Source organism: Corapipo altera, unplaced genomic scaffold (genome assembly GCF_003945725.1).
Source record: "Corapipo altera isolate COAL_440 unplaced genomic scaffold, ASM394572v1 61, whole genome shotgun sequence".
NCBI classification, from domain to species: domain Eukaryota; kingdom Metazoa; phylum Chordata; class Aves; order Passeriformes; family Pipridae; genus Corapipo; species Corapipo altera.
In genome coordinates this window covers 7,795,130-7,807,555 of record NW_020884910.1, presented here as the reverse complement: position 1 = coordinate 7,807,555, position 12,426 = coordinate 7,795,130, and the positions used below count along the sequence as shown (strand labels likewise).

The following is a 12,426-nucleotide window of genomic DNA, read 5'->3' as shown; positions in this document are numbered from 1 at the left end:
GAGTCATTGCATGCATGCATACATGCCCAGTAGGTTTCTTCCAGTATATGAAGAGTCATCACATGATCTCTATGACAAGCTTGATTATCAGTCCATACACCAACCTCTGAATCTCTGGTTTTGCCATTCTCCCAACCCCCGAAGCCAAATACTGAGGAGAAAATCCCTGTCCTTTTACATAAGGAAAGCCACACTGGGAAGACATGCTGAGCCATGGCCTTCTAATCTTTCTGCCTCTTCACCTACAGAGAAACTTTCATCCTACAATTCATAATAATTGCTCCTTTCACCCATGAAGGCCAGCTAGAAGAGACAACCTCAAAACTATTACCTGCTATGTAATCTATGACTTCTTCATTTCTTCTGACTGAAATGTGATAACAGAAGTCTATTGCTTTTTTAGCTGGTTTTAATTCCAATAACAAAAAATAAAATTACTATTATGCTAATGTTAAGAAAGAGAAGCTAAGTTAGACTGAATTATACAAACTCATGAAGTTCAGCATTAAGTACCCACAAGTCAAACATAACAATGTGCTCTAAGGACCTCCATGTTCTTGCAGGCAGCTACTGAACATGAGTCAGTATCATGCCCTTGCAGTGATGAAGGCTAACTACAAACAAGGCTGTATTTGGAAAAACAAATTTGCCAGCAAGGCAAAGAAATTGGTTATTTCCCTGCATTCAGCATTTTGGACACAATTCTGGAATATTGTGCCATTTTGTGTCCACCAATACAAAAGATCCTTGCAGACTTGTAAAACCTGTCTGGACAAGGCCATGGGTGCCTTGATCTCGCTTTGAAATTAGTCCTGTTCTGAGCAGGGATCAGAACAAGACCTTCAAAAGTCCCTTCCCATCTAAACTTTTCTGTAAACTGTGATTCTAATGTTTGGACATTCAGAGAATGTCTGAAGGGCCTCAACTGTGACATGGTACACAGTCTGAAAATATGTCCTCCTGCCTGAGAAGCGTAAGTATAGCTGTGCCTGGTGTGTCCAAGTGGATGAATGAGGGGTCAATTGTATTTATATTCTTAGCATCCTTTTCTCCTCCTGGAATCTAACTTCCATATTTTGTAACTGAGAACTACTTTTTAGTCCGCAGTGTCATTTTAATGTAAGTTTTGGCTTCGTTTCTGTTAGAAAATATTCAAGTGATTGCCCAGCACAGCTGCACAGGACAGACTGGATGTTCCTTAAATGTTAATTCTGTAACTGTCAGTGATATTTTTCAGGTGCTGCATTTGGACGTCTTATTGGGGAAATCATGGCAGCACTTTTTCCCAATGGGATCCTCTTTGATGATATTGTTTATCAAATCTTACCTGGAGGTTATGCTGTCATTGGTGAGTCTCCATGTCTTTCTTTGTCTCCACCTGGTCCCATCGTTGGAACTTTCCTTATTGACATGACATGCTGTTTCTATATGATAGTCTTCTCTCCTTGTTCCTTTTCCACCCTACCTGGGAAAGGTGCAGCAGCTTTGACAGGAGCCGTGAGCCACACTGTCTCCACTGCTGTGATCTGCTTCGAGCTGACAGGTCAGATCTCTCACATCCTTCCTATGATGGTGGCTGTCATTCTTGCCAACATGGTGGCCCAGAGTTTGCAGCCCAGCCTCTATGACAGCATCATCCAGGTGAAGAAGTTGCCCTACCTGCCAGACCTGGGCTGGAATCACATAAGGTATAGTTGTAAAACAGAGGTGGAGGCAGGGAGTGGCAAAGAAATAAAGCAGAAAAGGATAAGACCAAAGGAGAAAAAAAAGTTATGAAAACGGGATAGTACTACAAAGGAAATAAAAAGACAGAAAAAGCTTGCAGCTCAAAAAAACAAGTGATGGAGTAGAATTAGGGTTCATACACAAAAACAGAGAAAAGTCCTCTGTTTTCACTGAAAGCACAGGTTTGAATGACCTGAGGTGTTACTGAATCTGTATAAAAATTGCCAAATTGCTTTAGTTTAAAAATTTTAAAATAGAGAGTTTCATTTATCTTAATTCAGTGGGGTTTGGGGTTTTTTTCTTTAACAAATGTTTGAAATATCATTTTATTTGGATATTTTGCTTGAAGCAAAATTCAGTTATTCATACATATGACTTCCTCTCTCTAGTATATGTAATATACATAGGTAAGTATATAAAAAACTTCTATAAATATGTGTGTATTTTTTGGTGTAGGGTAATGAGGTGGAATACATTAATGTAGTGTAATAATATATGGAATGTAATAATATATGTAATAATAACACTGTAATGAATATCCAGTTAGTTTGTGTTGATCCTGCTGGAAAGTCCTCTGGTTAGTCATGCAGAAGACCATTTGGTATTTGTATTTTCAACTTTCACTTTTTAAAGAAATGGTCATTTATGTATTTCTTTAAGGAATTTACCTGCTAGGCATTGTTAATATGCTAACTCTTCCCCTTATTGTCCATAAATTCACAGCAAATACAATATCTTTGTGGAGGATATTATGGTCCAAGATGTGAAATTTGTCTCCTCCAACTGTAAATACCGAGACTTGCAAACTGTACTCCAAAGCACCACAGTGAAGACTTTGCCTTTGGTGGACTCACCAGGTAAGCAATGTGAAGAAACTCATCTTTCCTGAAGACTGTCTCAGCTTAAAGAGCCAGATAAACTAGCTTTCAAATTATATGCTGTGAAACAGACAGTGTGAACCTACTACATAAAAAATCTTCCTAAAAATCTTTCTCTGGGGATGCTGTATGACAGGAGGCTGTTCCAGCTGGTCAGACAGGTAAGCTGGAGTGTGGGCGGTGAAGCAGATATAGCACAAAAGGGAGGTGTGTGGGAAGTTTGTAGACTGAACTGTGAATACAGGGCCCTCCTGGGATCTTGCATAAGTTAAGAGCCTGCTTCTGATGTGGTGCTTAGGAGGGGCACAGCTCAGGAATGGTGAGCTTCCTTACCACAGCCTAGTAGCAACTAGCACGGCTGATTAATGATTCCTGTATAGCTCTAGACAGAATGAGCCCAAGCACTTTGAAGAGCCATGAGGGAGGAAAGGGACAATCAAAACCCTGAAGTGGCTTAATGGCTTCTCTGCTCTGTGTTATGCAGAAACCATGATCCTTCTGGGGTCTGTAGAGCGATCGGAACTGCAAGCTCTCCTCCAGAGACATATAAGCCCAGAACGACGACAGCTCCTCAACAGAGAAATGCAGCAGAAGCTGTCTGCGGCACCTTACGATGGACACAGCCAGGGACCGTGGGCAAACCTGCCAAAGTTGAAGCATGACTCTTTTGCTTATGTTGATGAGGATGAGGATACAGATGAGAAGGGAGAGGTGAGGGAGACAAGTGGAGAGATTGCAACACAGAGACTGCTTAAGAAGCAGTAAGGCATTTGGAGATGCTGAGAAAGAAATGACACAAGGTGGACTTTATTTTCTCTCCTTTCCATAACAGCTGACTCAGCCCCCAAGTCCCACTCCCAGTTACCCAGAAGAGCCAAATGGCCTGACAAGTCCACTTAAACAAATGACTGAAACTATGGAGCCCCAGCAACGTTCAGGTATGGTAACTTCTGGCATGCCTCAAACACATCCTAGCCAGCTTGGGGAAGCTTTCATGCTAGCTGTTTGTACATGCCTGTGCGAGGTGCTAGTTTCCCAGAGACTGAGAGAAGGAGCTTTCTCTGTCACTCCAGTATTAAAGATACTTTGTTAGTGCACCTGAAAATCAGTGTACTGTACCCGGAAAGATCTTCTGTTGTGATCTCTCAGAGAGCATGGCAAAAGTAGGCCCACTAAAGATGCTCTCTCTCTTTTAGTACTCCCCACTCCACCCTTTGCAATAACATCTCCTTGGACATTTTCTGGAGAGTCTGAATGGAACACCTCTTGGCTTCTTCACCACATGGATTAATTTCCCTGGGGAAAGCAGCCTGAGAGCTAAAGAGCCGCACTTGGTTTTTGAGTAGCTTAGGCTGTTGTTCAGCCTTCTCCAAAACTGAACAGTTCTTCCCTTAGACATGCAACTCTTTGATTCAGCTACATTAATATGATGGACAAATACTGATGTATTGTGTTCTTTGTGTACCAACCCAGTCTATATTAGCTTTGCTCTCAAGACTGTACTCAGAGTGCATTTCTGGTTCATTTGTCATGTATATTTGATACAGGATGGTGGGTTGTTTTTCTCCTTTACACATCCTGAAACATGCAGAGAGTGAGTAAGCACAGAGATATACCTCACTATTGAGAATTAATACAGAGGATAGGACTCTAGCTCATACTTTTAGGCACCCAGAGGTTAGCATATAATACAGCATATAGCAAATTCTGGTTCATTGACACCCCTCATGTATGACTAAACCTCTAAGGCATAGAAAAACCCATGCTATGCTTTCACAGCAGTGGAGTGCTGGAGCAGCCATCCACCTTCCCTACCAAAGCAGAAAAAGAATCACATATGAAAACAAGGACAGTGTGTGAGACATTTTGTGGGAAGATAGTACTGAGTGACCCAGTAATGACAAGAGGAAGTGGTAAAGGAATGACTCCGTGAGGCCTTGCCATTTTTAGTTTTGCTCATAGCTATCGTTTCTGACCAAATTTCCTCCACAGCCTTGTTTACAACAGCACGAAATTCTCTCCTGCTCTTTGCTGACTCTTGCCTATCCTGCGTGGGAGTATAACTCTGGTCTTTTCCATTCCTATAATTACACTGCTGTTACAACCCATGGACTCCTCACCCCTTTGCACCTGTCACATTCAGTGTGTTGATATATTTTGTCTTTGAACCATTTTCCAAACTCTTACCTCCTCTGCCACATTTGTCCTCCAAGTTACATTCTCTTTGTGGACTGCAGAAACCTCTTGTCACAGTATTTTATCCCAGGTATCAGATTGTTTGCTGTATTAGTAATCCTGCCTTTGGTTTGTTGTTTTGTTTTTTCTGATCTATGAATATTATCTGCAAAGACAACTTTGTAATGGTTTACTTCCCATCTTTGAAAAACAGATATTGCATGGGAATATTCATTCTGGAATGTCCCAGACACCACCTTACAAATTCAATACTAGATTGTGACTGACTCAGCCCTATCATATCATGTCCCTCATATTATTTCCAAGCCTGCCTTGGGTAAGGGGATGGGCATGGGGCTCTGTATTTTTGTCTCTCATTTGTTCTTCTCTCTTTTCCATGTGTTTGTTCTCATTGTTCAGGCAATTCCAGGCATTTGAGGCAACTGATCCAGCAGCTTTTGTGCCATTGCAGCCGTCCACTTGAAACAGAGAGCACTGCCCAGGTTAGAGCTACAGAGAGCTTAGTAGTATCCTGAAGAAGGAAGGGAATGCAATGGAAATAGAACCTGCTATTCAGAGACATTCAGCATTTGGCCAAAACATGGACACAATTATGGTCCTGAACTCTGACAGCATCAGTGGGGAACACTCTCCAAAGAGAAAGGGTGTGATTACTGTAAAGGATTGTGTATCTTCCTCAAGAGCCACCTGTGCTCAGGTGTCAAGGCTGCCACCATGACTGAGCGTGGGCATTTTTTCTCAGTGAAAAAATTAATGATATTTTGGATAACCTGCAATAAAGTGCAGTTCTATTCCATTTGGCAAACAGTTTTGGCTAGACAGAGAAAAATTAAAAAGTGCTTTTGGCTCTTGCCATGTTAAATGTCCTTGGTTATCTGACACATCTGCACAGGCTTTGTGGATATCATAAAGAGCTTATGGGAGACCCATCCACCCTAGAGCAGTGGCTGGACCCCACATGGGATATCTTGAGAGCATCTAAATCAGTACTAGATGCCCATGTTTGGGCACCTGAATTGCTCCACCAGAATTCCATGGTGAATTGTCATTGACAAGAGAAGCACAGCAGGAACAAGGTACACCTTATAATGGATGAATATAAAGAAAATCTAAGCACTCAGTAATATACTATTTGGAGCAAAAAGGGGACCACATGGGTCTGTGCAGGTTTTTATTTTCTTTACTCAGTGAAACTGTGGGGTTTTTGGCTGTCCTGAAGAGTGCTTTCTCCTACAGGAGCTGGCAGAAGTTGTTGAGACAATGACACCAGAAGAGGTAAGACCAGCTGCAGAAAGGGAGTGAGGTTAAGTGAGTGCTTCTTATACCCATTTCCTGTCACTTGCAATACTTCCTGAACACCAGCAACCTCAGTGATTGCCACACAAAGCCATGGCTAAAGCCATTTTCTTCTTCAAGTTGCACAGTCTCACCCGGTAAGAGCAGATTGTCTGGCTAGATGTGCTGATAAGGCTCTGACTAATGTGACCTACCTTTAAAGTCAGGCCTGCTGCAAGCAGTGTTTTGGACTAGAGACCTCCACATGTGCCCCCTCACCTAAATCTTTCTGTGGTCCTATGTTATTCCTTCACTTTTTACACAAAGGATCAATTATCTTGCAATGATAAGGGGAAGATGCACTCAGAAAGGAAAGCGAAAGATGTTCACTCCCTCTTTAAGCAGGAAGAAGCAAACCCTCATTTTCTCAGAAAACCTCTGAGGTACTGGAATTGCTGTTTCCACAGAGACTTGACATCAAGTAAGAAAGGGATGTAAAACCTCAGGAGGGTGATATAATGGGCAAGATGAACAGTCTACATAGGAAGGAAGAAGCATTAACAGAAGAAGGGGACTAGTTTGGGTACACAAGGCAGCAACACTGCAGATCACTGTAAGTGATTCCTTTTCTTTCTTGTGTCAGATAGATGCTTGGGAACAGGAGGAGCTGAACAAGAACGTGTGCTTTGACAGCTGCCGCATAGACCCCTGCCCTTTCCAACTGGTGGAGAGAACTTCCCTGCACAAGGTGGGTGCTGATGTCTCCCTGAGGCATATATCATTTTTCTCCATCCTATCTATCATTGCAAGTTCAGTCTATGACTTATTTCTTCTCCTTGTCTTCACCTACAACTACTACCACCAGCTACTTCCACATCCAGCTACAGAAGTCAGTTTGTTCCTACAACCTTCTGTGTGTACCTCCAATCTCCTGCAAAACAAAAGGCTATGTGATAAGAAGTCTGAGTGCATTTACTTATAAACCTTTTGGACACCACACAGGATTTCCCAGTCAGTGCCTTAACACTGTAGTAGAATTGTATGCCTTGCTGCTGTGGCATTACACTGAGATTTACTTTGTCAGTGTGCAGTACTGGAATGAGTACTCCTGGATTTCTCAGGGTGTTTCTGTCAGGGTTTAGAGTCTGCCTATATCATAGGTTCTTCATTGAACTGAAGCACAGGGAAAGAGGAAGCTGGATCATGCAACTTCTAGAGTCAACACAGGATGACTGGGGATTAAAGCAATCATTGTATGTCAGGGGAAGAGAGGACTGGCCTTTCACTCAATGGAAAGGAAAAGCAGTCTACTGAAGTGAAAGTGCACAGTGCCTGTTTTTATACATATTCATTTAATGTGAATGGTCAGCATATACCTTGCACAAAATTAATTAATTGCTGTTATCAAAGGGGTAAGATAGCCTTGAGCAAAATAAGAACAGGTTAGCATATAGTTCAGATGAGTTTGGTGTTTTCTAAAGGGCTGGCTGAAGTGATCTGAAAACCACCAGCATTTATCTTTGAGAATATAGGGGTTACAAGAAATTACACTTGAAGGCTGCAAAAGGGGAAGTTTTGTACCCGTTATACAAAAGAGCAAGTGAGAAATGAAAAAAGAGACAAATCAACTTAACTTGGATGCACACAAAAAAGCAGGAATAAATAATCAAACTATCTGAGGTATGCACAGTTAGAGCTAAATGTAAGACTACTGACAATGGCAAGAATATAACTGTTTACCATGATCAAACTATATTTAAGCAGTCTCATTTTCTTTTACATTAGGGTAAAATGTCTTGTTCCTGAGAAATGAGATTTTTCCTAATTTACACTTGAAAATGACATTCAATATCTCGTGATGTAAAAAAACAGGCAAACACCAATTGTGGAAGGATGACTAAATGTAAGACCACAGGTAAAGTCCAGCTGGAGCTCAGCTAAAAGAAATTGAAGGCTGGAAATACACCACAGATGAGGACTGAGAAAGTGGAAAGTTTTAGAAAGCCAGATCTATGAAGAATAGTAAAATAATGGGGTATATTTAAGCTTAAGAAAAGAAGAGTGTGATATTTGCCCTTTCAAGGAGACTTTGCAAGAGAAAGGGAATAACTTGTTCTCAGTGTTCTCACTGCACTGGATAAGCAGCAACAAGCTTAAGTTTTAATAAAAACTATTCTGAAACAGGAAAAAATAAATCTTCTATGGTTAAGGAAAGCACTAGAATAAATAACCTAAGCAGTTTCTGGCTTTACATAGGCTAGGTCAATTTCCAGCACCAAAATGAAATAGATCTGCGTAAGTCCCCAAATACACAACACAGGGTATTGTATGTGAATCTCTGCCAGATGCAGGATGAGAGTGACCTTGAGAATGATGTTCTCCATCATCAACACATTCCCAACTACGGCTGCACAGCAGAAGGACCAAAGAGCAGCATTTGGCAAATACAAAGGGTGAAGGCAGTTTCTCACTGGGATAACTGCAGACTTGCATGCCTTTGTGATTCCCATTTCTAAATCCCAAGTACCAGCTCTAGCACCAGGTACCATGCTACCAGTTTCCAAAATCCCTGAAACGGTCTTTTGTGGTTTTGCTCATAGACGCATACATTGTTCTCATTACTGGGCCTCAGCCATGCCTATGTAACCAGTATGGGGAAGCTGAGGGGAGTGTTGGCTTTGGAAGAGGTAAGTACAGATCCCTTACCATCCTCTTAATTAACTGCAAATGTTCTGTGGATCACTGCAATACCTTAGAGGTGCTGCAAGTTCCAGCTGGGAATATTTGTAATTACAATTGCTGCGTTTTCAATCCAGTGTTGAATTCTGAATCAACTCTTTGGAAGCCATGTAGAGGAATGGATGACTGCATTTCAGAGGAGGCAGCAGGTGTTGTTTTCAGGAATGTTAGAAGGTTCATCCTTTTCGTGAATGTAGGGCTCTTAACTGAGTGGCTATTGCTGTTTCTGAAAGTGGTGTGGAATTTGTTATTTACCACGGAATTTTTCATTACACGACCAATGTAAAAGATTATCTCCATAGGCCTCAGAGCTAGAGCTATGACTCTATTTGTGATCCCTTTGCCCTGGGGAGTAGATGAACTTCTGCTGAGTAAGGTTGTATCACCCTTCTCTTCATCTGTTTCTTCCGAACTTTTTCTCTTCTTACAGCTCCAGAAGGCGATAGAAGGTTCCACACGCTCTGGGGTTCGTCTCCGCCCACCCCTCGCCAGTTTCCGAAATACCAACCGGACTTCCACCAAAACTGAGAAGGTCAGTCAGGCCGCTCAGGCGTGGAGCCGGGAGGACAATGGCATGGTGGCAGCACAGCAAGCACCACCCTTGGGCACAGAGAGCCCACTGCCTCCCTGCCCGGACTCCCCGCAGCCCTCACACTCACATGACGAGGGGGAAGTCCCATGCTCCAGTTATGCCACTGATACTGAGTTGGAAGAAATGGAGCTTACAGGGCCAGTTGCTGAAAACATCTCAGACATCCTCAAGGACATAAGCCTACGCACCACTGACTTGGATGAAGATGAAGATGAGGATGAGGATGTCCGCTTATAACTGGTGTGAGGGTAGTAGTCCATCACACTCTTCAGTGAGCCAGTCTTCTTGTGTTTGCTCCTCAAAGAGAAGCTTTTGGATGTTCTTTGCAATCCCCACAGAGGTATGATTCAGCTGAGAGGAGGGGCATCAGACCAATCCTTTCTTCTGCTGCATTGTCTCTGCACAAAGACTGTTGGGCTGTTGGACTATACGGGTGTGTGCAAGCATCGGATGTGGACTGGAAGGTGCCAAAGTACAGGCTCATAATGCTTAGGCTTCTGCCATGACTACATAACACAGCAGAAGGGGTTGTAACAGGATATGAATACTGCTGGACACGGTCAGGATGCCCTGGGTCAATCTGCCACGTAGAAAGTGGAAGAAGAGCAGTTCTTCTCATTTACCATTGGTGTCATCCTTCCAGTCACACCTGGCCTGCACACACTAGTGTAACACAGCCAGGCCCCCACCCTAGAAGCAAATTGCTGCTTCTGACTGCAATCCTGTCCATGTTGCTGCAGCTCCTTTTCACTAGCTCTTATCTTGCATCCCCCCCCAAACATTCCCATGTAGAACATTTTTATTCTTTCTCAATATTTACTCTGGGATTTTCCTGGATGGGGGTGCAGTTAGGAACTTCTCCTCTGTCCTTTAGCTGAGCCACGCCCTAAAAACAGATAGAAGGAAAATAATTGGTATATGTCTCATGTCTTGAATTCAACCAGGGCTTTAGAAAGCACTGGAAGGGAGAAAAGCCTCTTTGTTTTCCCCTAATCTCTGGAATTTTTAAACAGAATGTGAAAATTTCAAGTGGGGGCATTCTCAGTGTTGGGGGAAGAGGAGTAAAGCAGCATATATGTACCTATATTTCAAATACCTGTGTTTGTCTCTCTGAATGACTGTTCACAATTTTTCCACAGTTATAGTCTTAAAATACAAGAACTCAAAATAAAAAAAAAAAAAATGGAGTGTTTGCAGGCTGCCAAGAAATATAGCAGAGGGAAGCCGCACTTTCTACACTTTGAAAACAGGTTTCTTTCTGAAAACTCCTGCTTTCTTTCCTGCTAATTCTGCACTGCCTACTTTCCACATATTTCTGCATACCTCATATCTGAGAATTCCAGCTCTCACTTTTGCCAGCTTCTCTCCGTTGTGACTAACAGCAGAGATCTCAACCCTTGTCTACAGAATCCCTCTCTATTCCAGTTCTAAATCTGGAGCAGATCTTGATCTGCATCTTGCAAAAAGATGTCTTGTCAGTTCGTGTCATGCATGCAAAATCTTAGCATCCAAAGATAAGATGCTGGTTTGTTTAACTCACCGCTCTTGTGAGGTTTTCTCAGTAAACAGGCAAAATCAAATTCTGTGTATTCTGCAGCTTTCTTCTAATAGTCTACATCTCTTTCTATCATATTTTTGGTGTCTCATGGCATTTATATGCAATCCCAAGCAGCCTATTGGATGTGTTTCCACTTACCAGCAACAGAAAAGAAATCCAGGCTTGGAGAATATGTTCTTGGGGGTATTCTCCCAGATGCTGGGTGACATCCCCTTTCCTGATATTATTATAGCATTACCTAACTTAGAGTGACCAGTTTCACCAGGTAATTTTCCATAAGCTCTCTCAAGTCAAAAATATCATTACCTCTAACCCAGGTGCCAAAGGAAAATTCCCTCCTGGCTTTAATTCCAAGGATTGACATTGGCCTTGCACCAATTCCTCTCTGATGATGCTTATGGGTAGGAGAGTCTGTGACAAGATTATAGTAGAAGGAAATTTTACCAGCTAGTCTCTTGAAGAGGGGAAAAATTTATTTCTGCTGCCTGGAATTCAGAGCCCACCAGCTGTGTATTGTCTTCGGCACATGATCCACCTTTATGAGCTAACAGGGGACAACCTTTCCCTTCTGTCCTCCCAGAGTCCCCCTGTCCTTGTGAGAAGAGAAGACAACACTGATCTGAGGGCAAGTCTCTTGCACACACCAGCTGCTTGCCTCCACCAGAGGGGCACATTTCTGTCTGCCAGGCATTAGCACACAGCCTCCCTGCTACCTTTGTGTCCCCTTCTGCTGACTGCAGAGAAGAGGCAAAACAACTGCTTTTTTTTCTCAGGGAACTGTGATAGTCCTTTATATAAGCAAAGGAGAAAGGACATTCCTTTTAAACCCACACAAATGTGCAGTGAGTGACAACACTGAGACCAAATCAGATCTGAGGGTCCATGTACCCTCATGAACGACGAGTTTCTCCAAGTCATCCCCAGCCTTACAGTGCAGATTTACATTTTGTAGCTTAAACAAATGCTTCCACTGAGATAGATGAGACAAGGAGAAATTTTGAGACTGGAGTCAATACACCTCCCCCTCTTCTCTCCTGAATACAGATACATGTTCTGCTCCAGTCCCACACTTCTCCTACAGTGTGTTACAGAAGAACTGGGATTTTGACTAGCTGAGAAAGCAGATGGAGTCTAAATCAAAGCCAGTGAGCATGTGAGTCATGACAGACAGATTGTGAGCTGGGGGAGATGAAGCTGGAACAAAAATGATGCACATGGAGCGGCTTGGGGAGCTTGGAGTAAGACAAAAGCTAACCTGGAAAGCTTCTTGAGGTTTGTCACCTGACAATATACAAGCACACACGTGTGTGCTCACACATTCACACACATGTATTTCTCCATTCCTATTGCCTTTAGCTTCTCAGGTTTCCTATGAGGAGCTGGATTTCTCTCTGTGGGGAAACCGAAAGGTGAGTGTAACTGCTGCTTCTTGTAGACACTACTCAAGATCCATTCCAGGTATT

At 42.6% G+C, this 12,426-nt stretch overlaps 1 protein-coding gene across 6 annotated transcripts in view; it reads left to right on the top strand.

The window, feature by feature from the left end:
- CLCN1 (chloride voltage-gated channel 1) overlaps positions 1-10,985 on the top strand; it is a 56,473-nt gene extending 45,488 nt beyond the window's left edge. For 4 of the 6 annotated variants that reach the window (XM_027653422.1, XM_027653421.1, XM_027653418.1 and 1 more), the window contains 10 exons: positions 1,238-1,348; positions 1,436-1,688; positions 2,449-2,582; positions 3,088-3,314; positions 3,436-3,541; positions 5,199-5,281; positions 6,036-6,074; positions 6,718-6,822; positions 8,675-8,761; positions 9,244-10,985. In XM_027653422.1, the coding sequence (XP_027509223.1) occupies positions 1,238-1,348; positions 1,436-1,688; positions 2,449-2,582; positions 3,088-3,314; positions 3,436-3,541; positions 5,199-5,281; positions 6,036-6,074; positions 6,718-6,822; positions 8,675-8,761; positions 9,244-9,642 (1,544 nt within the window). In that variant the 3' untranslated portion in view covers positions 9,643-10,985. The remainder of the gene's footprint in view (positions 1-1,237; positions 1,349-1,435; positions 1,689-2,448; positions 2,583-3,087; positions 3,315-3,435; positions 3,542-5,198; positions 5,282-6,035; positions 6,075-6,717; positions 6,823-8,674; positions 8,762-9,243) is intronic. The other 2 variants (XM_027653420.1, XM_027653419.1) reach the window with 2 other exon arrangements.
- Positions 10,986-12,426: the final 1,441 nt, after the last annotated feature.